The sequence below is a fragment of the Pundamilia nyererei genome, unplaced genomic scaffold (assembly GCF_000239375.1).
Source record: "Pundamilia nyererei isolate P.nyererei 1_Seehausen unplaced genomic scaffold, PunNye1.0 scaffold00007, whole genome shotgun sequence".
In the NCBI taxonomy this organism is placed as follows: Eukaryota; Metazoa; Chordata; class Actinopteri; order Cichliformes; family Cichlidae; genus Pundamilia; species Pundamilia nyererei.
The window spans coordinates 7,427,745-7,455,354 of record NW_005187408.1 but is presented as its reverse complement, the minus strand read 5'-3'; the positions used below and the strand labels follow the sequence as shown (position 1 = coordinate 7,455,354).

The 27,610-nt window shown below is 41.1% G+C and overlaps 1 protein-coding gene across 2 annotated transcripts in view; it reads right to left on the bottom strand.

The window, feature by feature from the left end:
• Positions 1-12,631: 12,631 nt before the first annotated feature.
• The window catches only part of dnajb6b (DnaJ heat shock protein family (Hsp40) member B6b), a 27,465-nt gene continuing 12,486 nt past the window's right edge, over positions 12,632-27,610 (bottom strand). Inside the window, exons 4-10 of one of the 2 annotated variants that reach the window (XM_005722778.1) lie at positions 26,772-26,837; positions 26,461-26,562; positions 21,986-22,114; positions 21,736-21,901; positions 21,540-21,610; positions 15,949-16,092; positions 12,632-13,502 (exon numbers count right to left, since the gene is read on the bottom strand). In XM_005722778.1, coding sequence (XP_005722835.1) covers positions 13,393-13,502; positions 15,949-16,092; positions 21,540-21,610; positions 21,736-21,901; positions 21,986-22,114; positions 26,461-26,562; positions 26,772-26,837 — 788 coding nt within the window. In that variant the 3' untranslated portion in view covers positions 12,632-13,392. Of the gene's footprint in view, positions 13,503-15,948; positions 16,093-20,943; positions 21,611-21,735; positions 21,902-21,985; positions 22,115-26,460; positions 26,563-26,771; positions 26,838-27,610 lie in introns of those variants that run through there. The other variant, XM_013915537.1, reaches the window with a different exon arrangement.

The window sequence follows — 27,610 nt, the reverse complement described above, 5'->3', positions numbered from 1 at the left end:
TGCATCGATACAGCGGCCAAGTTGCACTCTGTGTGTTGTAGTTAACACGTCAGCTGTTTGCACCTGTCTGCCCCCTTTTCAGGAGCCTGTCCAAACTTCACAGCAAGTCACAGCTTGGAGAATAATCTCGGGGGTCAGGCAGGGTCGTCAGTGGTCTCCCTTCTGGCTTTCCTTCAACAAATAAACTGGTAATGACCTTTGACCTTTCGTTTTTGCATGAGAATTGACATCAGTATTCCACAACCCCACTATGGCAACCTCAAATGTCAGCCCTTGAAACCCAAACTTCTTTTTTTTTTATGACCCCAACCAGAGGTGGGGGAGCGGGGGTGGGTGGGTACGCATTTGAGAGGTGGAGTCGGGGGACTCCACCTCTCAAAAGCTTTGGGCTCATCTGAATCACAAATTAGGGCGCTTAGAGAAAAATCAACCATCCATGATTCATTACATGTTTCCTGCTGAGCCTCTGCGATGGCAACTGTCCTAGCAACAGGATCCTAGCAACAGCAACAACTCTCCACCACCGCAGCAGCCAATCAGGAACTTTGATGCCTGATCAAAATTTAGCCAATGAAAAGGGGAGGGCACTGGGAAAGCATGATGATGCATTTCCTTGTGCAGCTGGTGAGACTGGGGTGTGTTTGTAAAACGTATATGTGTGAAAAAGTAATACTAAAATCCTCACTTTATCCTTCTGATAAAGTGAAGTATTACGTGATGGTGTTTTAGAAGCATTTTTCTGTGCAGTAGTCGTAGCAGTTACAGCACAGTACTGTGCAAAATCTCTTGAGCCACCTCATGTTTCTTTTTTCTTTTTTGCTTCCAAGGACCCAAACTTGAGCAATAGTAGCAGCCTGTCACAAAAACACAATTTGTTACCATTTCTTTAGTTCAATCTATGAACACTGGCAAAGATAACACAATTTGATGGGCATAAAATTGTATTTTTGTAATAGCAACAAGGGGGGCTGTCATGAAACAGTTCTTAGGGAGCGAAAAGGCTAAGGTATAGGCTGGACTGCAAATCAGTGGCAATATGTCTTATGGTTTGACATTTCTGGTTCAAATAATTGTTGATATATATGGTCAGGATAAAGTCTCTGTGATGCTTTTGGGTCTCCATTTTAGTCAGTGGCGTTGGGGATAAAAGTTAATGGAATTGTGAACACAGAAAAGTACAGTCATATTTTGATTAGTGCTGTCAGCCTTAATCTCGCTAAAATGACGTCAGCACTATAACCGCATTAACACGGCAAATCTCTGTTAGCGAGTTGCGAGGGCTGTACGGCGTCAACGCATTAGCACGGTTAGTTCGCTAAGGTGTTAGCGCCGTGCCGGCGATCCATGTTAATTCGCTAACGGAGATTTGCCGCACTAATTTTGATTTTTGTAAAGCATCTGATCTTCAACGGTTTAATTCTTCAGAACGACGGGGATTCCAAACACACCACCAATACAGTAAACGCATACCTGGATAGAAAAGCACACAATGGAAAACTATCAGTCATGGATTGGCCTCCCCAGAGCCTGGAGCTTAGACTGAATCAGTGCGGTTTCATCTTGACAGAGAATAATATATTTCTTGCTTGGTGACGGTCTGCAACACCGTCAGTAATTCAGACATATTCTCAGTTATCACTGGATTCTACCACCAGTTCTGTTAATAACATTTATTCACAAAATTTATAGTAGCCAAGGGAGGAGGGTGTCTGGTTTAGTGGCCTCAGGGTCAAGTTTTCACTTTTTGCAGATGATGTGATTTTGTTGGCTTCACTGAGAAGTAGTCTCCTCACACTGGTCCTTCAATTCCAGTCTCATCGCACCTCCAAGCCCAAGTTGCTGCCCCAAGTGGAGGAGTTCAAGTCTCTCCCATGTTCACAAACCTTATGTGAACGTGCATGCACTGGCTGTATGCTAATTGCCCGATGTAATCATATAAACACACAATTGTCTTTGTTCCACAGACATTTTGTGGGGATTATATAGTTAGTCTCTGAGGAAAAGGTGATCTTATTTGATTAGCTGAAAAAGACCTCTCTTATTTTAATTTAGTGCATGCAAAAGGTTTTTAAAAAGGTCTTTGTGTCTTTTCTACTTTGTTACAAATGTCTCTTAGGCTGCCCACATGCAACATAATGATGATGGTGTTGATTTACAACAGACTCCTCTCACATGTAAATGATCCAAAAGTGTGGGATGTTTGTTCACCTGCTTCACTGTAATCAGGCATCATTTTTCAAAGAGACCTTCCACCATCATCTGATGTCAGATAGGCCTGATCTTCACTTCAAAGGGACTCTAAGCAGGTCCAAATGCTCTGATAATATTCAGTGTGATAATACATCAAGCTGATGTCTTCCTCTCCACTTTTGAGTAATCTCACTATTTTTTCTAAAGGCTGAGATCCCATTTCCTTTAGAAAATGAAGAAAGGTACACACAAAATGTTTAAAACATCCATAAAGGAAACAATTTTACATGTTCTCTGTTCTGGCAGATAACTAATGGAGTGATTCCACAAGTTTTTAATCTGGCATATCACAAAAGTACTGTCAGATGGATTTAACATATGTTTGTTTATAAGTTTATAAGTGTTTGAATTCATTTTAAAATACATGTCATCCTAGAACTGATCAATCAGGATACTGGAGTTAGGAGTATGGCCAAAACGATTGACAGGTGTCCCAACCCAGACAGCTGAATTTTCTGTGTCTTTTATAGCCTACTGTCTTAATTTAACAGCTGCTTATTATATTTATTAACCACATTTTATCCATTATTTTTGCTCTACGCCCTCCGGTTGGATACTATCTAACCAGCACCAGTCATGATGGGACAAATGTATCCCCGAACTGACTGATGAGTAGTTGCTTGCAATTATTTGTGAAATAAGTCGCTAAAGCCCAGCGCAGGCCTGGAAAGCAGTCAGTGAACCCACTGGAAAGTTGTATATGGTGCAGATGTTTGTTGTACACTGAATTTAGCATATAACTATAGAAATATTCACTACCTATTGCTATTCCTCGATGGATCTGCAGACAGTGAAAAAACATTGGTGAAGCAGAAGTTAGAAACGGTGCACTGATATCTTCACAGTGAGGAAGCTACATTAACACCACTGAGACCCTCTCCGTGTGGATGGTGCAAAGAGAGATAGATTGTATTCTCCCCAATGAGCAAACACACATCTGCGCTACATAGCACCTACCACTACCTACACAGAGCATGTAGGTCTGAAATACATTGCTGTGCTATCTGGGATGGCACAACTTTTGCCTTGAAGTCAATGAGTTTCTATTTATTGTTTCTGTTGTACTTTTTCAACTTTTGCTACCTCCCCGAGAATAATTAGTGAATATTTTTACCCTGCAACAGCTAGCAACTTCCAGGAACCACTTACCAGCTAGCTAGTGAGTGCACATCTTTCCCAAGGATACCAGGAGGTCAGCAGTCGATCTCGAGGCTTGCCTGAACATATTTTCATTATCTATTCCAGTCTTTTGTCAGTAATTTTAGCTAACAGATTTAGCTGCTAGCCATACTATTTGCTAATAAATTCTGACTTTTCAATCCTAACTTTAGCTAGCTGTTGAACCCACTAAAATTAGCAGCTTCTGCATCTGTTAACCATGCTTTTAGCAAGCCCTTTGAACCATTTTTATCTACTGTTTTAACAGTACTTATTTATTGTCTTTGTATTTATACTTCTTAGCCATTGCTTACAATGTAAACATACTTATACACTTAGTTCTCTTTTTTTTAACACAGCAGTCAAATACATCCTGACTGATGTGTAAGTAGTCCCTGTAGCTTAGTTACACTTTGGGAATCACTGAATAAAAGGGCTGCTTTTTACTAGAAGAGATAAATATAACTGAACAATAAGTTCAATACTTAAATAATTTTTATTTCTTTTATAGAGTAAAATATTGGATTTTACTCTCGTGAGGTTTATGAACCAAAATCCTCCATCACAGCTATTTTTTGCCTGTCAGACTGAGCACTCCTTTGAGGTACAAACTGCAGATAAAAGCTTGTCTGTGTCTATTCTGTGTGATGTTCAGTACATTCTCCAACTGTAGGATCCAAAAGCCATAAATAATTCCTTTTTTTGAAATTTTAAACACAATAGCTCTAACAACAGCCTCTGCATACAATGTGTAAATTTCCGCCTTATTTCAGACGTAACTAAAAGCAACTTACACATCCTTTCTCATTTCATCATCTCACCGCGTGTGCTGATTGCGCACAGCAGAAAGGGACTGTTTTTTGTCATTGAAGTAGCCTTTACAGTATTCATCCCTATTTTTGTCTCACAGCCTGAACCTATACTTTTTCTGGATCCAATCAGCATGCTGTTGTTTTACTCTGTCTCAAACAGAATCTAACATTTGAGACGAGAGACCTCTCCTCTTCGCTGGCGTGAAGGTAAAAGCAACACCGGCTGCATTTCAGGAAGGATTTTGACTGCACTTCCACTACCTTTTCTCATAGCGTCAGCTGTAGGATTTCGTTTCAAGCTGCACTTCTTTCCTTGTGATGACATTGAGTGATACATTTCTGGAAATCCATCAAATAAGAAATGATAGATGATGACGGTGAAGAAGACAAGGAGTTAAAGATGGTTTGAAGTGGAGCCAACACAGGATGGGATGATCGATGTCATCAACAAACAGGTGATATCATGCAGTCCCTGGGGGGATGGAAAAGTAGATAGATCCAAGACTAACCAAAGAAAGTATTCAGGAAATATTTTTTAAAAACTGAAGAAATGAAGGAAATGCTGTGAGGTGGGCGTTAATTTTCTATGCAATTATTGTATCTATGAAAGTTTTGTTTTCTAATCTGCATTTTTTACATTCTTACTGAAGTTTCAGGCAGTTTGCCATGAAATTCCGTATCAACATTTTTGTATGCCAGTAACACTGGTAATCCTTACTTTGCATCTATGCCCACCATGAACTTGAAGTTAAATATCTTACTAATTATTAAAAACAATTGCTTTCAGATTTTCTAAAGATATTTAAGGTCTGTAGAGCAGCCGTTCTAATGAAACTGGTAACTTAGTACAACATTAGGTCAAAATCAATCCATCTTCTTAAGCACTTATCTAATTTGGAGTCACGGGGAGGCTTGATCCCATCCCAAAGTCCAAGGGCAAGATCCTGGACAGGTTACCAATCTATCACATTATTATTAGCTTAAAATGATTGGTTTTACTTCCATATCTTATTCTATTGTCACAATGAGCATGTTTGCACACTGATATTAGCATTCACTGCTGTACAGATTTATAGAGCAAGGCTAGCATTACAAAGGAACTCTTAGGGGTTTATGTACAATGGATTACATGTGAGACATGTGGTTAGGTCCAAAATTAACAAAGCAATGAACACCAATTCACTATCATACCAGTTCAGCGCCCTAAGTTTAACCCCTTTAGGTCTATATGAATATCCTGTCATGCCTTATCCTCATCCGGTCACATACCAAATACACCCTTTCAGTCTTGTGGTTTTTCCCTCTAACACATCAGTGCTGCTGCTGTGATGCATCGCTGCCTGCTGTTTCAACACCTCAGGCACCCCACAATCCACCCCTAAGCACCAGGGGGATAATTACCTATCACTCCCCAATTTGCAGAAAGTGACGGGGATCGTAGATGCCAAACTTGTATTGTATTCTGCTGCTGTAATGAATGAAAGTTTTGTGACAGAAATATCTAAATTGTGAGCAAAATGCCTTCAAGAAAAAATGCAGTGCTGTAATTTAATCTCGTATTGGTTAATGGTGCAAAAACAAAACAATGCGGAGATATAAAATAAGAATGAGACACATATTTCATGAACTTTAATTCAAATCAACAAAAGAACTGCACTGCTTTGCTTTTTTAATCTTTTTTTTTGATACCTTGGACCTCGTGCCTTGTGAATAGCAACTTAATAGGAATGTGTAACAGAGATTTAAAGCAGTCCTTTGCCCCTTTCTTCTACTGCCCTTGCTCAGGCCTTTCATTAATTTTAATGAGGCCAGTTTATGGATGCAGAGGGGTGCCAAGAAAAGTGAGTTGTAACCTACAGCAAAAATATGCACTACAATAAAATTCACTCCTATTGTGGTGACTCAGAGAAATAGCTTAATTCAATTTTATTTATATAGCATCAAATTACCTCAAGGTGCTTTATATGAAAGCTATAGATTATTCAATACTAAAGAGAAAACTAGTGAATTACATAACCTCCTATGAGGAAGCACTTGGCGACAGTGGGAAGGAAAAACTCCCTTTTAACAGGAAGAAACCTCCAGCAGAAGCAGAGTGAGGGAGGAGCAGCCATCTGCTGTAACTGTTTGGAGGGGAGGGGGAAACAGAAATTCTTGTACTTTGGTGGCACTTTCATTCTTCGTTTAAACTGATATTGTAGCTCAAGGAAATCTAAACTCCTTTTTCTGAATCTCTTCCAAGCTCTGACCCTCCAACAGTACATACTGTACCTCCTGTTCCACACTGAGCTCCATTATCCTGGGATAAAGTGACACTAAGAATGTCCAGAGAGATTTCTGTCGCTGTCGACAAAGATGCCACCTGAGTCAGATGACAACTGTACTCTGCCACAGTCAGAGTTCTTGCAGGCTGTCGTTCGCTGCTCTGCAGTCATAAAAATGGCCTTACCCGTGCTGGATTTGCAGTGATTACGGTCCAAGTAGTACACAAACACAAACCCTTGAGGATTTTGTTTGGACTCACATAAATCCCTTCTCCATTCCCAAGACAAACAGTATTAAGACCACTAATGCAATAATCATCAGCACAAGCAAACGTACACAAACAAGACACAAAGAATCAATCAATGAAGAATTTAGAGATGTATTATGCTGCAGTTGGCTGAGTCTCAGAAAACAAGCTGCTTGCCAAATTTCTACAGATTTAAGTTAAATTATGTGACACAGTTATTCATTTGACATTTAGAAAAAAATGTATCATGCTATACAAATTGTGTGCAAAGCCATTATCGTGGGTGGAGGTGTGAATCTGCTCTCTTTGCTACTTTACTAAATGGATGCTCGTTATAAGCTGCTGAATACGCCCCTAAAAGAACTCCACCTAAATCCCCGTCTGACAGCTGCACTCAGGTGGGGTGTTTTTTTGTTTGTTTCACTTTTGTATGTTTTTTTTCCTCCTTCCGGCGCCATTAGGCAAGATTTTGAAAATTGTTTTTAAAAAAATCTTCCTGCGTCCTGCTTCTTTTGTCATTATTCACTAAAAGTCTTGAGTCCTTGAGGGGCGACAAAAGCCCTCTGACGAGCAGATGAGCAACAAATTCTCTGCGGTGACGACTGTTCAAAGCTTGTTTGATGCACAAGGATTTATTAGCAATTTCTGCACCAAACCAATTAGGCGCCGGTGGTATAAAAAATCAAATAAAATTTAAGAAACATCTGTGTTTCAGGGTTAATTCAGTTTCATGCTGATTTAATCCAATCAAGAGTCGTTATAAACCGAATTGCATTTATTAATTTTAACCACGCTGTGCATTTGCTGCAGATATGACCTCCTGTTTGAATGACTGCAGCATTTTTTTATTAGTCTATAAAAACAATAAAGAGCCATCAACGCTAAGTGGCTGAACATTACACTTCCCTGCTTTGTTTTCTTGTTTGTTTGGGATTTTTTAATATGGAAGATGCAGGCTTTGACAACATAGATGACAAAGTCTGAGTTTTAATCAAAAAGTTTGCTCTACATACCCCACTTTCTTTATTGGCTACATTTTTTGTTCTGGCATTTGAAATGAAAAGCAATGCTCTGCTTTGAAACCTTGGACCCTGGCATTCTTGCAGATGTAACTTTGACACGTAGCACCCACCTCCATGAAAGTTCTTCTGCAAAACGCATCGACGAAATACAACGTGAGAGCTGCAGCAGGCCTGCAACACCACCTCAATCAAGACCTTACCTTCTTAAAAGGAAAAGAAAACAATCTCCAATAAATCAGTTAAAGGTTGCATTATGTTAATGAATCTGGATTGTAATGAACCTGCACTGCTGTCTAACTAACTAACCCCTTTCTTTCATGAACTAAAGCACCTTGCAGCCCTTGACTGACATATGAAGATATTCATAAATATCAGCATGTATTTGTTCACAATCATTATCAGTCAATATTATTATCCTCTGCCTACTTTAATACAGGCATGTGTTCTAATGCTGAGGCTTACATTCTGATGACTTTATAACAGGCTGCTTTGAATCCATCAAGCAACCAGTAACCTGATGCACAAGAGACAGCAAAATGTGGCCTAATTTAAAATGAATTGTTTAAAATTACACTTAAGTAAACTTAACTTCTGCTCAAAGCCCATCGTGAAATATTGTGTTCAGGCAGTTATTTGGACAGTTACACTCATAGGCAACTTTGTTAGCTGCACCTGCTCAACTGCTCGCCAGTCACATGGATGCAACTGAGTCTGTGACAGAGAGGCTAGTCTGAATATTTAAAGAACTGATGATCTACTGGATCTCCCCACACATCCGTCTCTAGGTTTTACAGAGAAAAAGAGAAAATATTCAGTGAAAATGCCTTGTTGATGACAGCAGTCTGAATGCTTCGAGCTGATAGGAAGGCGACAACAGTAACTCAAATAAGCACTATTACAACAAAGATATGCAGAAGAGCATCTCCATGTCCAACCTCAAAGCCAATAGGCTACAGCAGAACACCATATCGGTTTCCAATGTTGAAACTAAGGCGACAGTTTGCACAGTTTTACTAAAAGTGTACAACTAAAGATTGGAAAAATGTTGCCTGGTCTGATGAGTCTTGATTTCTGCTGCGACACAGGTTAAGACTCTGATGTAAACAGCATGAAAGCATGGATCCATCCTGCTTTGTATTAATGGTTCAGGCTGCCTGTGGAGGTACAGTTGTGTGGGGCATATTCTCCTGGCACACTTTAGGACCCTGAACAACAGCTGAACATTGTTTAAACGCCACAGCCTACCTGAGTGTTCTTTCTGACCGCGTTCAACCCTTTATGATTACAGTGTAACTATCTTCTGATGGCTGTTTCCAGCCGAATAACACAAAATGCCACAAAGCTCAAATAATCACAGACGGCAGTGTTGAACAGTGAGTTCGCTGTACTCAAACGGCCTCCACAGTCACAAGATCTCAATCCAACGGAGTACCTTTGGGATGTGGTGGAACTGGAGATTCGCATCATGTGCAGCTGATAAACCTCTCAGGATTGTCTCCAAGCACCTTGTTGAATCTGTGCCACAAAAAATTAAGGCAGTTCTGAAGGCAAAAGAGGCATCCAACCCAGTACTACCAACCTGAGGACAAGTGAGTATACACATAAACTGAATGTACAGAATCACCAGTCAAAAATGACTAGAAACAGCTTAAAAATGGTCTCAGTCTGACCTGAAATAGGGTTTATTTTCTTCTAAAACTCAAATTGATACATATATATTTACAGAAACTACATAAACCAGATAAGCCCATGAGGCCTAAGTCATCATCAATTATGACCCTAACTATGTTTTCTGTTTTTTAAACTGCTCAACAGCATCTTGTTATTTAGGGGACACCAAAGCAAAATCACTAAGATAAGATCTTATTTAAGGTAAGAAGTTAAGGTTTAACTTTAAGGTAAGAACTTAAAACTCACACTGCGAGGTTTACTGTGAGCATAGCAGACCAATAAGTGACTCAATCCATATATTTGTGTTTTAAACCAAGATATTTCACTGCTCTTTACATTTGTCCTTATTTTTTACAGTTCTGTTAGTATTAGAGGCAAATGGCATCAAACTTTCCCCCTCTCTCTCCCTCAAAATTTGGACTACCCTTTCAGCAGAAAAGAGAAACAAATACGGAGCCTTCCTCTTTTCTGAGCCTTTCTCAACCGTATTGATTGCTATACAGTCTATAACTTTGATTGCTTTCATCCTGTCATGCTACAGTTTTGTTTTATATGTTATTCATAGCATCTGTGTAGCTATCTTTCTACTTGTTTCACAGTCAGACTCCCTCAGTCTACTCTATTGAGTGTTCATACTTACATTTGAACATCGTTTGTCTGCTGAAGATGGGTGTCGATAGGTGCTCCGCTTGGTACGGGTGCTTTTTCCTTTAAAAGGAGTGACTGACAGGAAGCTTGACGGTGAGCTGTCACGCTACCGTTGCTCCTCGGGAGGTAGCTGTCCTCAGAGTGAAAGTCGATAGGAGGATTTCACAGTTTTTTTTGTGATGACTTTAGGAGGAGAGGAGGAGAGCTGTGAAATTTAAGGCAATGGAGGGAGATGGGCCACTGCTTTAATTAAACCCTTGGAGACTGCTGGCTGCATGGGAACAAGGGCCAAATGAGTTGCTGGGTCATGTGCATGCGTTCTGCCACATGAATAATACAAAGCACTGCAGGCTCATTCAAAATAATCTGAGAGCGCTGCTCTTTTCAGGGCTCTGCTCACAGGACAGGAAAATCCAGGGTGTTTTGTCTCTGCTCATAGCATGGGAAAGAAACACTGCAGCTTAGATGTCTTGGAATTGTAATAGAGAAAAACTTGCAATATATGCTGACGGTACATATAAAGATAAAATGAATACATGCAATGTGTAATGGTCAATCATAGCGACAAAACTTTACAAAATTATCATTCGGCGCTGCATTTGCACTCAGGTCAGCCGAGATTTTTAGTGTGTTTCAAATCACAGTTTGGGTTTTGGGTCAGTCTTACTGTCACAAACCCACTGAAAGCTACCGGACCAGCACCAGACAACAATTAGGTGGCAGGCACTGTGGAGCAATTACCTGCTAAACAGCCAACCATTCCCCCGAGGGGTTTGTGGACAGGATAGAGCTAGAAGGAGAGTGAATATCTTACTTAAATTTGCCAAGTAGCCCGAGACACACGAGCTCAACTTACCCCGGCTCATTATAGGCGGTAATATGTCATATATTTAGCCTACATGGGTTTTTAAAAAATACTTCCAGTGGAAAGCTTTCAGATGTTTTCTTTCACTCTTTTGTTTTATGCTAAGAAGACTGTGAGTGACAAACCACGATTAAAAGTCATTCATTAAAGAATCAAATAAACAGAAACGGGTCGCTCTTTTTTCATCATCTAAAACGTCTGTGTACATATTGACTGCTGTGGGTGTTCGGAGTCATTTCCACACATTTAGTGCAAACAATGCACCTGCTTAAATTAGAGCTTTCGTGTGTATTGGTATTTTCAGTTTACTTGCTTGTGGGTGTTATTTGTACTTTTTTCCCACCTACTTGTCTTATTTAATGTGTGCTTGATTTTCTGAGTAAGGATCAGTTCTGCACTGATGACCACAAAGACTCATGGGACTGTTTGGATCATTAATAGACCTTTTTCGCAGCAGACATTTTGACATTAAATGGCAGGTAAACACAGCTGCTGCTAATGACAGCACCATAGCTTCTGCTTTATTTAGGTGCAGGGCTTTAATTAAGATAATTAGTGACACCTGCGCTCACCTGCGTTATATCAACAAGACTGCTGTGGGAAAAAGTAGCTGTGCTTTTTATTCCACTTACAGCGAGTTGTGTTCACGCTTCGATTGTCATGAATGTCTGAGCTTTGGCTTGCAGCTTCTGACCATCGTTCAGAGCTGTTCAAATGTTAAAGTGGATTTTTATATCTTGTTTTCTGTTATATACAAATACAGTGGCTTATATTAAACAGGTTTCACCTCAGTAGCTGTAAAGAGACATGAAGGGAGCTAAAATGACTTGTTTCAGGCAGTGGATGAACTGATGGACTGCCTCAAGCTGATCACAAACTACTTTAATAGAGTCTAAGAATAAAAGTATGGAGCATACGGTTCCCTTTCCAAGCAGTCCTGTTGTAGTTGTGCAGTACGGGGGCCTTTTCTTATAGGAAATATGCATCTGTCCTCTTCCACTTATCCAGTTTAGTGTCATGGGTGGGCTGGAGCCTATCAGCTGTCATAGGGTGAAGGGCAGGGTACACCCTGGACAGGTCACCAATCTGTCACAGGGCTAACACAGAGAGACAGACAACCGTTGACGCTCAGTATCACACCTAGAGCCAATTTAGAGTCACCAATTAACCAGCGTACGTGTCTGGTGGGAAGTAGCCACACAGAGCTCACGTGGACGCGAGGGAAACTCCACACTCTTCTTCTCAGTGGCTCATCTGCCTCATCTCACCCGAACCCTTGTGTCCTCTTCTGTCACACCAACCATCTGCATATAGTTGTCTTCTTCCACTGGTGCTTGTTATTGTCGGCCTCAACAGAATTCATATGAAAATCTTATTGATGAGCCAAATGCTTGATTTGGCCCAGATTTCCCTTCATGGGGCAGTCCTCCTCATTTATCCAAGATTGAGACCAGCTGAGTGTATGTTAGCTGTTTTGCAGACCTAAAACAAAAAAGCAAATCTAACTCATCATCTTAGCCGTACCGTTCCCAATATTTCTGATTATAATACTACACCTCACAGAGCTGAAAGTTGTGCGTCTACAACATGTAAGCCTTTTCTTAATTAACTGATCAGATCAGTACTGGCAATTAGCGAAGATCTTCCTGCGATAATAGTGATACAGAAGGATAAACACTGACAATCTTCAAGGACGTGTTTTGCTTTAAGCATTTAATTTTAAGAGTCCATAAAAAATGAACATTTCTCAGATGTTTTCCACTCACAGTCATCATGACAACAAGCTGTCAAGGACGCATCTTTTACAAAAACACCCACATGTTGTTGAATCCACTAAATACAAAGAGTCCTACAAAAAACCACAACACTTTGAGAGGGGTTAATAAGGACTTTTGGCTTTGACGTGGAAGCAGAGGTAAAGAGTGGATGGAGTTGTTGAGTTTTCATGTGGGAGTGAGCAAGAAACGTCAGTCCCTCCGTAATAAAGCTCACTCTTCTCTTTCATTCTCATTTTACTCTCTCGCCTTGTCTCTGCTGAACGAAGGATTGGCTGAATAGTTTTGACCTTTGCTTATTCTCACACGCTGCACAGTATTAGCCCAGTAATTTTCATGCTTCTTATAAACAAGGCTCGATACTGTAATTCTACTTCCACTTGAACCCTTTCAAACACAAAATCACTCCCCCAAAAAACACGCTGCAAACAGTGGAAAAGTTCAAGAGAGTAATTTAAGTTCTCTGTACATCCACGCGATAAATACAGCAACAGCTACTAAAATGTATCTCGAACAGAAGAAGACAAAACGTTGAAGTGAGGTCTGCAGCTGATAAACAGAGAGAGATGTGGTGCAACGGTGGGGCTGCTGGGCCCCTGACACAAAGCGAGGATGAACTAATGCCACATGTGATTGATGGATGGCACTTCTGCCGACCGCTATGTGTGTGTGTAAGCGTTTAAAAGAAGGCACCAAATCCACTGAACCACGGGAAGTGTCGAGGAGCTCTTTTCTTTTTGGATTCTGCCTCCTTTAGCCACAGTTTCTTCCTCTTGTTGTCTGTGTGTCCTTCAAATTAAAAGAAAACGGGGGAAAAATCATTAGAATCATCATATTTATTCTCACTTTCACTTTTTAGCTTATTTAAACGTTATGAGTTGTAAATAATAGTTTTATTAATGTGAATAAATCACTTGCAGGACTCTTAAAAGTGGATTAGCTTGGTCACAGTGTGCCTGTCATATAAATTTCCCGAGACATAACAGCTCGGGAGCACAGTGAGCCACCGTTCTTGTGGTGATTCAAGCAAAATGTGCAGAAAAACTTCAACTGCATCAGATTTGGGAAGAGACTGTAAAGAGTTCACGTCACTACACTACACTACACCCCTCCTGCTGATTGTTGACGATGCTTTTATAAGAGTTTTAAATGAATGTGTCTTTATTGGATAGAAGCAGTAGAGATACTGAGGATTTTCTAAGACAGCCAGGTTAGTGAGATGGCTGGACTTAGTTTTCGATCATGATCAGTGTGTGCCTGCGTCCTTCATGAGTTACGAGGCTTTTTTGAGCTCATAGCTTCAGTACTCTTAGAAAATGACTCAGATTTCACTGAGTAGTCCAATTACTGTCTAGAAATACACTAAGCAACACATTCATAATGAATCACAATCACTAGACAGGAAGCGTTACAGCTTGCTTATACAGGTTTGCTGTCTTACTTCTGAACTGCCTTAATTGCATTAACTGCATAGAGTCAAACAGTCCTCTGAGATTTTGGGTCATATCGACATAAAGATGCTTCATTGGATTCAGATCTGGTGGCTGTGGAGGCCATTTGAGTACAATGAACTCATTTTAATGATGTGTTTAATGATGTGTGGTCATAAAGGGATGGACATGGTCTGCAACAACACTAAGATAGGCTGTGGATTTAAATTAATTGCTAAAAAAATATATCCCATAAAGCATTATACCAACGCCTCCAGCCTGAACTTTCAAAACAAGGCAGGATGAATCAGCGTTTCCATGTTGGTCACGTGACACCAAGTGTGGTCTTCTGCTGCTGTAGCCCATCTGCTTATCAGAGATGCTCCTCTGCAGACAACTAAGGTATTAAGGTGCTTTCCTTACTGCTTGAAGCAGTCTGGCCATTCTCAGCTAACTAAATACTGCTCACTAGGCAGAGGTGGTTGTGTGGGAAAATCTCAGTATACAAGCTGTTACTGAAATAACGTTCAAAGTTACTTAAATCACCTTTCTTCCCCATTTTAATGCTCAGTTTGAACTTTATCAGCATTTGACTGTTTACATAAATGCAGTGAGCTACTGCTACGTCATTGGCTTGAAAAGGTTTAGCTAATAAAGTTTCCCGGTGAAAGTAGATTAAAGTTTTTGTCTCCCTTGTATCCTTGGACAACAGTATCATGTCACACTTCTTACTCTTTGAATTCAGGTATTTTCAGTCCCACTGCCACAAGTGTAAAAAATAAAAACTAAAGAAACCTGACAGGTAGCCACACAACGTGCCTTTACAAGCAATTGTGAAAGAATGGGTTGTTGTAATGAGCTTGTTAAATTCAAGCATAATACTGTGAGTCAGTTTGTTAAATCTCTTCCCACCTAGATATTCGATAATCACGTGGCAATATTGCAAAGTGGAAGCATTTAGGAACCACACCCACAAAGCAGCAGATCACATAAAGTTACAGAGTGGGGTCTCTGAGTCCTGAGGAGGATGGTGTGTAAAAGTCAGCAATGCTCTGTGGAATCTTTAACATCAGCACAAAAACGGTGTGCAGGGAGCTTCATGAGCGAGTAGCTCCTCTAGGTGTAATGCATAAGTGGAAATTAAGAGAAATCTTGGATGGGCCTTTCAGCATTTTTCTCCTGGTTTTTGTTCAAATTAAAGCTGTTAATGACTTGGCAACTAAAAGCTGTCTTTGTAAAGGATTGATCACCTATCATTAAATATATCAGAGGCTGCCTGTAGCAGTATGAAGGGTTCCTACTCGCAGTTAAAACTCTGAGCTTTAGTTTGCAGCAGCACTTAAAACCACTCCTCTCTCTGAGGACCCATATTTAAGTAGTTTGTGTCATTATCTCAGGGAGAGAATTAGGGCCTTTGTTTGTGTCGCAGCAGGAACTATGTACAGTGAAATTAAAAGTCCCCTCCTTAACTAACAAAGCCGCTATTATAAAGCATTCAGCGGCTGCGTGTTGCAGATAATTGCTCATCTTTTGTGCATGACTTCCTGACCCCATGAAGGAAAACAGAGGGTGGACTCTGACCCCTGGTCGTTACTGCGAGCTAGAACAGAGCTGCCTAATGAACATCTCTGTCCTCTCTGTTTACATCTGCCAATCAAACACGCCACTCTTCGTCATCCTCCTTTGTGTGGCCATCAAACACAAAAGCAGACAATTAGCTGCGCTTATTAAGACTCTGCTCTTTAAAGGGGGTGGGCCTATGTGTGCTGGTAATTAATCAGCCCTACACGGGCGGGTGGGCGGACCTCTCGTTTGTCCCGGGCTCTCCCCCTCTTCCTCTGGTGGGTTCTGGGCAGAGTTCCTCAGGTGACGCTGGTGCAGGCCCAGGCTAGGAAGCGTGTTCTGTCTGCGGCGGCGAATGTCCTCCATGGGGTCCTCAGCTGAGACGTCTGTGGGTGTGAGCAGAGCAGAATGGCAATGAATCACACCTAAGCTCCTCGCTGTCTGGATGGTTTGCCCGAGGTGTTTAAATCAACATTAAACCCACCCCACCCAACCCCACCCCCCACGTAGCCTCTGAGAATTCCAGCCTTCTGACATGAGATGTGAAGTGAGCTGAAAGGAAAACATATTACCTTCTCATGCTCTTGGCAGTGTGAATACAATCAGGCAGCGAGAGAGAGGGGTGGAAAAAAAAAACTAGATACACACATCTATTACACCAAGTTCAGTCCAAAAGGTATATTGATGTAACCAACAAGAAACAAGAAAGATGAGATAAAACGAGAGGTTCAAAGAGTCCCCAAGGCTACACGGACCCCTTTTTCTTTCACACCCCAACCATATATTTCATTCATATTTCATCTGCCCGACTTTATTGTGATTAGTCATGTAAATAAAATGAGATTTGGTTATTCTTTTCTCTAGGTAATTTACATTTATATTGAATTAGTGGCAGGCAGGGTATAGGAGAAGGGAGGGAGGGTGGGTTGGAAGGGGGGGACTTATTATGCTGGGAGATTACAGGCAGATCTCATCGCTATTGTGTTGTGTAATTAAGGCAGTGGAGAGGAGAAGAAAGGAGGCCAGATGCTCGCCGTGCTGAACCCAGTCCCATTTAGAGGAGGGTCTGCAGCAGCACCCCACCCCCCCCAAAAAATACAAAATAAAAATAGAAAATCCCCTGCACAGCGTGTAACAGTCCAGCATTAAACTCATCAGAAGTCATCAGAGGCCCGTCAGCTTCGTTTGAGCCACCATCTACTGTACCTGCGCGAGCATAAACATAATCCTTCTAAAGGTGTCCTCCATGTTTTCTCTTCGCTTTAGGTCGATGGGATTTTTAGAAGGAGATCTTCAGATGCTTTCAGGTGGTGCTCAAGGGGGTTTAGAGGCAATCAAACACGACTGCTTGAGCTCAGGCCTTAACAGAGACAAAAAACCTTTGCTGGATTTCTATTCCCTCTGAATAGGGACCTTATTACTGCGGGTCATCCATTCTGACCCAAGCCCAATTTCTTTTTTGTCACAAATGCTTTAAGGTTAAAACTGGCTGAATGTAGTTATTTTCTCTAAACTTTAGGCGCCCGTTTTAACCCCAGACTTGAATTTCTTCACTCTAGAGTTTACAAATCAGCTTTTTTTTTTTTTTTAAAAACTGAACACACACACACACACACAAAGATGTAAACGAGCTGACCCCCACATGGAGGCACCTGCTCCCAGCAGACCACCAGACAACAGGACAATTGGTGGCTTTATTCTCAAGGCTGCAGTTTGAAGGGAGGGGGTGTGTGGGCAGGGGGACTAATCCCAACCTGCATTTGTCTCATGATCCTATCAGGTGAGGTTAGACGGCTGGATTAAGCTAAAATGCATGCGACTTCAAGGGTGCGTGCTTCGTCCCAGCCTCCTTTACTCCTGGGGATCAATATTTGCATCCATTAGAGGTCCAGTGATAAGATTCCTTCTGCTATCAAGTTCCATAATCCATCAGCAGTTAATTAATTTCAACAACAACAATATCAAAAAGCAGTGATGATAATGAGATTTTTTTTGTGTGTGCATTCATAAAGGCAGCCTTTTATTTTCTGGATCAAGGACTTCATTTGAGTGAACACAGTTGAGTTCCTGGATGCTTTCATTTGCAGCTATTGTCTTGAGAGTGCCTGTCATTTGTCTGCAGGCTGAACAATGGTGTGTGTGTGTGTGTGTGTGTGTGTGTGTGTGTGTGTGTGTGTGTGTGTGTGTGTGTGTGTGTGTGTGTGTGTGTGTGTAAAGCCTGCTTGAAGCACACCGTCTAGACTGAAATGCAGGAGCACAGGCGTAAACGCCCAGGTTAACACGCAAACGCACACAGACACAAAATCCATGTGTGACTGACAAAGGCAGCCTTACTTGCAGCAGGCTGGAGCTTTAGTTGTCAACTGTGGAAGCTTAAAATAAATCACTGTTCAGAAGGACGTTAACCCTACATGACAACTACAACCACAGACCAGATTATTTTCAACAGTCCACCTTCCCCAGGTTCAAGACATCTGGTGGCGCGCTGATGCGACTCTGCTGCAGAGCACAGGGAGATACAGTCTTGTAGAGACACAGCCAAAGGGAAACTGGCAGCTTATCTTTGCCATTGTTCATAAAGTGACCAATGGTTTCAGGTTTCATGCTAAGCTGTCAAGCGGGCGAGGCGGAGAGAGGGGGGGATTAAAACAGGATGCTGCTTTCAGCCAACAGGAAGCCATCTCTCATGACATGGGACAGGAAATCACAGTAACGTGTCATACTGGAATAGATGGATGGAGAGAAAGAGAGCTGCAGGACCTTGGTCTTCACACCTTAATCACTACAATGGCCTGTTACAGAAATAAAGGGCCTTTATTTTTACTGCAAAACTGTTTTGAGATTCAAATTATGAACACTGATGGGCTTCTTCTGTGTTTTATTTGAATTTAATTTAAAAGACACATATGTCACTTGTTGCTCCATTTATTTCAATAAGGCTCCAGATGTTGTGAGCTTTTGCTCTCAGAGAGATCATGACGTCCTGCTGTCTATTGCTCACAAACAGCGTCACCTAGTGGCCACTTTCACATTGAAACGTGCGGTTTAAAAAAAGCAACAATTAATCTTCTTTAATAGGAAACATCATGAAGCTAATTTAATTTATATTCTTTATTTAATGCGGCATTTTCACCAAATTCTACACATTGAGGCCCATTTTTTTAATTTAAATAAAATAAGCAGCAAGGTAATTTATTGTATCTTTTATTGTTGAAATTTTAATGTTTGTCGGGAAAAGGTCTCTCTTGTAAATGAGACATTGCGTCTCAATGGGACAACAAGTATAAATAAAGGTTAAATAAAAAAATATTATCAACACAAGTAGATAATTAATTTTTTTTTTTTATCATTCAAGGCGTCAAAATGCGTTTAATCCAAGCATATATTATAGATGAACACATTTTAGACTTGCACCAGGTAAACGTTTTGCTAACAAACAAGAATAAATGAGACTTAAAAAAAAAAGCCAACAAACAAAAAGAGGCTTTTTATAGCGGAACCTGATTAAGATTTACCTCATTTTTAGCTTTTCACGCTATCACAACAATCCTCTGATAACCGTCTGTGCATGTATTGATATACCATCAATACAGATGGCTGATAGATCATTCGGCATACTTTATTACTTTAAATAGTGCCAATATAAAAAGAAAAAGTCACTAAAGCAGCGGCAAAATTATACTTCCTGTTTAGAGCGCCGGTGTTCTGGGAACTGTAGTTAATCTAATAAATTACACAACCCGAGTGTCCAGGAGGGGGAGCTATAGTACCACAGAAAATCCCTGCTCAGGTAACACCTTTTTTAGTCGCTTCCGCTCTTCTTTTAAAGGGCTTAATCGCTTAAATATATATATATATATATATTAGACCACCACAGGACATCGAGATCACATCAATGTGATCAAATGTGGTGTCCAAATTTTCGTTGCTTCTTGGTGCAGTTTAATAATCCTCATTTACATTAGCAACAACAATCCCTAATGTATGCAGCACATTTACACATACAGAGATATGAGTGGGAAAACGAGAGAGAGCATACAGGGCTGCAATGTCACCTAGCAACAGGACTGCGCACGCGCATCTGAAATCAGCGGTTTGCGGAGGGGGGTGAAAGCGTCAAATAGGATGATAGGTGGTCTTCACAGCACTGAAACAGAAACGCAGGCACCAAATGGTGTGTTTCTGCATCAACGTTTCAGTTTTAAAGCCTCACCCTGCCCTTTGCTTCTTCTTTGCTTTCCCACTCCTGATTGCTCTTTTGCAAAAATATGCAGCGGGGCTTGTGTAAATAAACTAGCCCCGAGCACATTCCTTAACACACACATACTCTGTGCACAGTGACCTCAAAACAAACTGCAGTCATACACATAACCCAGTTTAACTGAGTCTATCGTGGCAAATGTTTGTGCAAGCGCGCACACACACACCTACCTTTAATGCCTCTGAACACAACATGTTTGTGTGCTTGTAATCAAGGACTTTCTCTGCTATTATCTGACACAGCTTTTACCAAACTGATCAGTCCAGTTACTTCTACCTTGGATCAGATCAGGGCCACTATCAGCACTTTTACAATAGCGCATTAAACTGCTATAAAGGGTGAGGCAGAGGTGGAAATGAAATAGAAGGGAGGCTGTTGCTTCAATTTCACCTAAAAGTAAAGCATACCTATGAGAGGGGGGGGGAAAAAAACCAAAAATAAAAATAAATAATCAGGGTGTGTTATCTTTGCTGTTTTCCTCATGATCTCTTGGTAAAATGATTAGGAGCATTATTTTAGTGAGAAGCAAACAGTGCATTGTGTAGTGACCTGCACTGAAACTGAGGCATTAGTGGGTTACAAAATGAAGCACAAGGTGAGCTCTGACTGAGAGTGAGTGTGCGAAAGAAGCAGCCGCTGCGGTTTCTTTTATTGCGGTTGTGTGAAGCAGCTTTTAAACAGTGAACGGGCGCAAGCAGAAGACTCACACATCCAGGAAGAGTGAGGCAATAAAGAAAGTCACTCAAGCAAAGAAAAAGCATCACACAGACACCAGGGTGACTGCAGCAGCACTTCCCTTCACGTTGCACAAAGTTTATTATCTAAATCTGAACTTTTTATTTTGCTGTTCTTTGTACAAAGACCCTGTGCGTCTGGTAACAGTGCTGGGAATCGGCGATCATGCACAAACAAACCAAAAACACACTGTGTGTCCTTTCCCCCCAAAATACACAAAAATGCAAAAGTGAGAAAAATGCACATTGTTACAATTAATTTATTAATGATCTGTTCATATTATTACACACGCGTGAACATGGTAATAGCAAACAGGTTAGCAAGGTGAAGTCCAAGTTAAAGACATTAGGGTGAGGTGGTTAAGCTTTCCTCATTCACTTGTTAAACTGGTTAAACTGGTCAAATGTAAAGAGCAAAAATGACATGCATAAGTCAAATGTACAGCATCTTGTGTTACCTTTTCCCCCCCCTCCAACAACAAAGACAATATACACCCCGAAAGGAAAAAAAAACTATTTATATTTATATATACGTATAGTACGTACCAAGCTCTGTCGCAGAAGTTAAAGTAAAATTCAATTTACTGTAGAAAACAAAAACAATTCCCAGCAAGCTGGTCCCACAAAAATAATGGAATAAATACAAATATACAAATACTGTGGAAATGTCTCTTGCCTCCCCTCACAGCTAAACTAAAATGAGAAAATTGTTCTTTGGGAAATGAGATGCAGGAGGACACAGAGAGGAGAGACCGACTGCCGGAGATTTCCAGATGACAAAACTCTATGTTGAGGCGAGATAATTACTTGTTATCCAGTCTTAGGAGCTGCTCCTTACCATTAACAGTTAGAGATTTTAACTGACCATCCTCTACCACTTCAACCCGCTCCTGGCCGTTCTCAACGATCCTGTCAAACGTAAAAATAAAATAAAATAAATCCATAAATAAAAAGACAAAATACACTTTGGAAATCAAGAAGACGGGATAATGTCAGAAGTCTTATAAAGATTGCAGAGTTGAACATTTGGGTACCGTTTTGTGGTAATCCTTCTGCCGTTGACGAATTTGGTGGAGGTTGATACAGATTTAAAGTTACCCATTCCTCCTCCTCCTCCTCCTCCTCCTCCCCCGCCGCCAAATGATGATGAAGAGAAGGAGGTGAATCCTCCCCCACCCATGTCTCCAAATGAGGTAAAACCTAACAGAAGACAAACATTAGAGAAGAGAACTAAAATAGGGAAATTCTTCCTCTTTTGTTCAATAATCCTCTCTATGTACTCACCTGAATCAAATCCCCCAAAGCTACCTCCAAATGCTGGAAAGCCCCCAAAACCAAAGAGCGATCCACCCATCCTTGGCCCCCTCTGGTGACTGCGACTGCCTCCAAAGAAATCATTAAAGGGATCATCAGCTGTGAATGAAATCAGAGTAATTTGTGAGTAACACAGAACATCTTTCAGGAGCAGGGACAAAACTCCACGTTTAATCTGACATGTTATCACTTTCACCTTGTTATGGTATACATGCTCGCTTAAATGGACACATCACTGCCAAACTGTCTGCTGTCATCCAGTCACCAGTCTCACGAGCAGGAGACTTTACTCTAGGAGAGCTGGACGGGTCCGTAGAAGGTCCTTAACCCATCAGCAGGACTATTACTGCTCCTTTGTGAAAGGAGGAGCAGGATAAGCACGGCCAGAGCAAAACGACCTCCAGCAGGCCACCAGCGTGAATGTCTCAGACCAAACGGAAACAGACTTCATGGGGCCGGCCTCAAGGGCCAACATTTTCTAGCGGGGCCTGTGCTCACTTCTCCCACAGTGGAGCCAGACTGGCATGTACCACAAAATACCAGAATTGGCAGCTACACCATATTAACCCCGATTCTTTTGTCCCCGTGATAGAACAGAGAAAACCGACTCAGAGTGTTAAAACATTTTTATTTCTTTTTAATTCAATCATCTTCCGGAAGAGAGAGACGCCTGCACAGCTCAAACGCCAGTTGCAAGAGCTCTAACATTTTTAGCTCAACATGTGTCTTATATGGTGTTATTTCTGTACTTCAGACGTCACACACAGTTTCATTACAAGCAAAACGCCTTTTATTCAGTTCCTTTATTCTGTCTTATTTATTAATATGCCTGTGCACTAAAACTTCTTGTTTTTTTAGTCTGGCTGAGCACTTTTGTGTTTTGTAAGAAACACAACATAATTCCTAATTTATCCCATTAAGTTTACTTCAATTCAATTCAATTTTATTTATATAGCGCCAAATCACAACAAAAGTTGCCTCAAGGCGCTTAATAGATACAGAGAAAAACCCAACAATCATATGACCCCCTTTGAGCAAGCACTTTGGTGACAATGGGAAGGAAAAACTCCCTTTTAACAGGAAGAAACCTCCGGCAGAACCAGGCTCAGGGAGGGGCGGCCATCTGCTGCGACCAGTTGGGGTGAGATAACAGAGACTTTGAGAGATGCCCTTATGCCCTCTGCTTTTCACAGATGAGAGCAAGTTACCCTGAGCACATGTGACAGATGTGCAAGGGTCTGAAGATGACGTGGACAATGTTATGATGACCGCATCATCATCATTCAGCATGACCCGTTTGATGGTAGGTCAGTGATAATGTGGGGAGGCATATCCATGGTGGACGGTACCCTGACTGCCATCAGGTATTGGGAGAATTTTGGACCCAGTGTTAGTACAGTGGGTCCTGGGTTCCTCGTGGTACATAATGCCCGGCCTCATATGGGTAGAATATATTCAGGCTGTTCCAGGAGGATGAAGGAATCAACAGTACTGAATGTCCCCCGTGCTGGCCTGACCTAAATCCAACATAACACCTCTGAGACGTCCTGTTTCAGTCCATCTGATGCTACCAGGGTTCATCTCAAACTGCCGAAGGGTTCAGTGATTACCTGGTCCAGGTCTGGGAGGAGAAACCCCAGGGCAGACACATGGAGGCTATATAAATGAACATTTCTCAGTTGCTGCAATGAAATTTTAGCTAAACAGACTAGCCTGCAGCATCATTTCTTTCACTTTGATTTTTGGTGTGTTTTTTTAATTCGGTCCTCTGTAGGCTGATAATTTCAGACATTCAGCATGTTTTTATTCCCAACTGAGATCTGATGCATTTTCTAGGTGTTCCTTTAATTTGTTGGCTTTTGGTTTGTTTGTTTTTTGAGTACCATTATGCAAAAAATATCATCTTATTCTGAGGAGGTCAGGTGAGAGGCACTTGCTCACAAGAGGATAAAGTCAGGAATATCTTTAGCTTTGCTCTCCTTCCAGCAGTCTCAAACTAAGTGTGGTTCTTTGGAGCTGGACAGGAAGTACAGTTTTTTCCCTCGAGTACAGCCAGCCAGTTGCCAGCTCCTAAAATATTTAAGTACCTGATACAAATTTTTAAAACAAATTAAGGCTGTGGTGAATATCAGAGCATCCGTTTGCAATTTCTGGAACAATCTTATCCCTAAACTGTAAAAGTGCCGACCACTAATTCTCCTCCTAAAGCCCTGTGGACGCCCTACTAATTGTGCTCTGCCAATCTGGGTCAGCCCAGCAGGATAAGGCTGGATCACTGGCACCATTTGCTGAAAGAAGACTCCTCCTTCAACCTTGAATGTACTGAGGCAGTGGCAAGAAAGCTTTGCTTGTTCCCTCTGACTGAAAGCCTAAAATAAGAGTATCTGCTGACTGCTATTGCAACCACATTACTGTCCATTTACCTTAAAGACCTTAGAGGAGACAGCTGAGCTCCTGCAAAGAGGTCAGAATGACAGCAGGCTTCGCTGAGAGAAAGTGAGGAACGGGAGTGCTGAGGAAGGCCGTTTAAACACTCGGACTGTGATTTAATTATTGTTACAGTGGTGCACATACAGATAGCTGGAAGAAAAGCTGAGTCATTCTTAAGTAGAAGGAACACGCTCTCGTGCTCATGTACTCTGGCAGAACTTAAAAAGAGATGTCAAGCACAGACCGGAGATTAAACAGCCAAGAATGTGCCACGCCTGTGTAACACCTCACAGAGCATGAAGAAAGTGAAAGGGCAGTATCACAGTGTACAAAAGCAGGGGGGGATTTAACAAGGCGGTCTGAATATATGAAAACAGTTTAGAAAACTGAATTATATAAGCTGTGTTTTAAAAGCAGCTGTCCCGAAGTATAAAACAGTCATCTGCTCCTTGTCCACGTCTTCACATTTTCATCTGAGAATAAGAGTGTGCTGTTCTTGGCAGGCAGCTCGGCCCTCAGCACTGTGCGATTCTGTTTTTGTCTCCAAACACACCCCGCCCGCAGTCTGCTGGACGCTCCGCGGTAGCCGAGTGATCCACCGGACCAGCTGCTGGACAGTCAGGACTCCAGGCTTGATGGGCTTTTAAAACATATGTCAATCTTCCTCTGATTTGCCATGTTAATAGAAACCAAGAAACACACCAACATGGAGATTAAATAAACTTAAGGCAGATGACTTTAAAACCTTCTCCGGGTGCATACCAATCAAGCAAAATAAAGTTTAAACTGTAGTTTAACTGCAGATAAACTTCACTCTTCTGCATGCAGACTCCATGGTTTGCCATTTTTGCTCTCACTGTTTACCGAAGAGCGCAAACAGCAACAGCTGTGCTTACCCGTGTTCAGAAGGACACAAGTTTACATAATGAAACATGACGACTCCCTTCTAGCTCCAGTTCTGTGGTTCTTATTTAAGCGTCATATTTAATGATTTTTAATATTTAAATTTTTCCTGTCAAGTCCAAAATGCACAGCCGTGCTCGAGTGTTCGAATTATATCGTGTTTTACATGCGCTCTGACACACAGCACGCACACAGACACACACTTGCCGTTATTACATCTGCTTTTGTTTTAATACGGAAGCTATTTTTGAAAGCATTCCAGTTGAGTGATGCAGACTCTCAAATCCATCGTCTGCCTGCGTCTGAGCTCCATATTTAGAGGCACACAGGGTGAACTACACATGCCTTCCAATCGCAGACAACCTGGTAGAGCAACTAAACGTGTTTTACTAGATCACACTGAACGCAAATATCGGCATCTTCAAAGGATGAACTGGATGGCACCTCAAGACACGGTGACTTCAATCAGTTAAGATCAACTAGCTCTTCGCTCCTTACTCTTTGTTACAAGGCTCATTATAGTTTTATCTCTCATTTAACTCATCTAAACTTGTGCAAAGGAAAATGAAGAATGGAACAATCCTGTCTATAAGTGTGGGTGTATATTTGTTTGAATTTATCATAAAGATTATGTGAAGAGAGGCTCACAAAATGAACGATCTAAATCCTAATTAATTAACTAACCGAGGAAATGTAATGAGGTTGAAGCCAACATCCAGCGGGGATACTCAGCGTTTTCTTTCATGCGACATTTAGTGAGGTGAAGCGAAGAGTGCTTAGTGCATTGGAAATGCACATTACAGTCCTGTGGGGGATTAGCAACAGGCTTTCCTGAAGGCTTCCTGGGTCTAACGCTCAATCTACACAGCAGGAGCTGTGTGCTAATAGGCAAACTAATTAGGAAATAGAAAAATCTATGTTTAACATACAGATAACTGGGGCCTGGTGGATGCTCTGTGTCTCTGAGCATTTTTAGGTCATCCGTGAATATTCTGGACTAGATAAAAATATGAGTTTAATAATAGCCAAAGCACATCCCCTCAGTCCCTCTTTCAGTTCTGAAAACAACATCCCATCAGTGCCTCTGAAGTGCACGCACAGAAATGGCTTACCGAATAAATCTGTAAATGGATCTCTGCCGCCGAAGAATTCCCTGAAAACGTCATCGGGGTTGCGGAATGTGAAGCTGCTGCCGAAGTGGTCATAATGGCCTCCTATTAAACATTGAAAAGAAACAAGGCTTATAAATGGCACCACACTTCAACAAAGATAACACTGCAAACACAGCTATCATTACAAGCTGTCAAAGCACCAATGCAAATACCAAATGTCCAGCTGTTTCCACCTGATGCATGTCGGCATTTCATACATAAAGTAACTGATAAACTTATGAATATGGAAACCTTAACGGATATCTCCTTACCTCCTCCTCCTCCACCACCTGAGAGGCCTTCTTTGCCATATCGGTCATAAACATTCCTCTTGCTTTCTGCAATAGAAAGAGAAGGACTTTACATGAGATGAGAAACAACTCGGAGCAACCGAAGGTGAAGCGCCCTCCTTCCTGCATTATAAACCTCTGTTAGGATCGTGAAAGACTCCAGATTTAACACATGATGGCCTCAAGCTAACAGCCTCTTTTAATTTTCACTGAATAAGACTACCAAGTAATTCCAAGAAAATGACTAGAGACAGTAGTGTGCTATTTCAAACTACAGCTGTCCACTGAATTTTTATTTTAAATTACAATGTTAGCTTCCAATTATTAAAGCAAGTTAAACCAGATGAATAATACTAAATAATACTCTCACGTTTGACCCTCCGTAAAAGTCCAGATTCACTACCAGCAGTATGCAGTAAATTTAATTCAGCAGACATTTTTTAATTATAATTAAACCAGATAAACTAAACAGTGTTAAAGAAAATCCAGTCAAAAGCATTTATGATCTTAATACTGACCACAATAACTAATTGAGTGGCTCTGTTTCACACCAAGCTTTTATTAATTTATTATTTATGTATTAATAATTCAATGACTTGTTCCAACTAATTTAATCAGTAAAGGGGATTTGACAAATCTTGCTTTGTGAAGTCATATAAAAAATAAATAAATAAAAAAAATCAGTGGTTAATACACACTATAGACTAGGGATGGACCGATCCAATATACAGTATCGGTCGGACCGTACAATGGATAGACTCAAGTTTTACTTTGCAAAACGCAGTGGTGCTGACTAAACAGTTTCATGGGGTTTTTTTTGG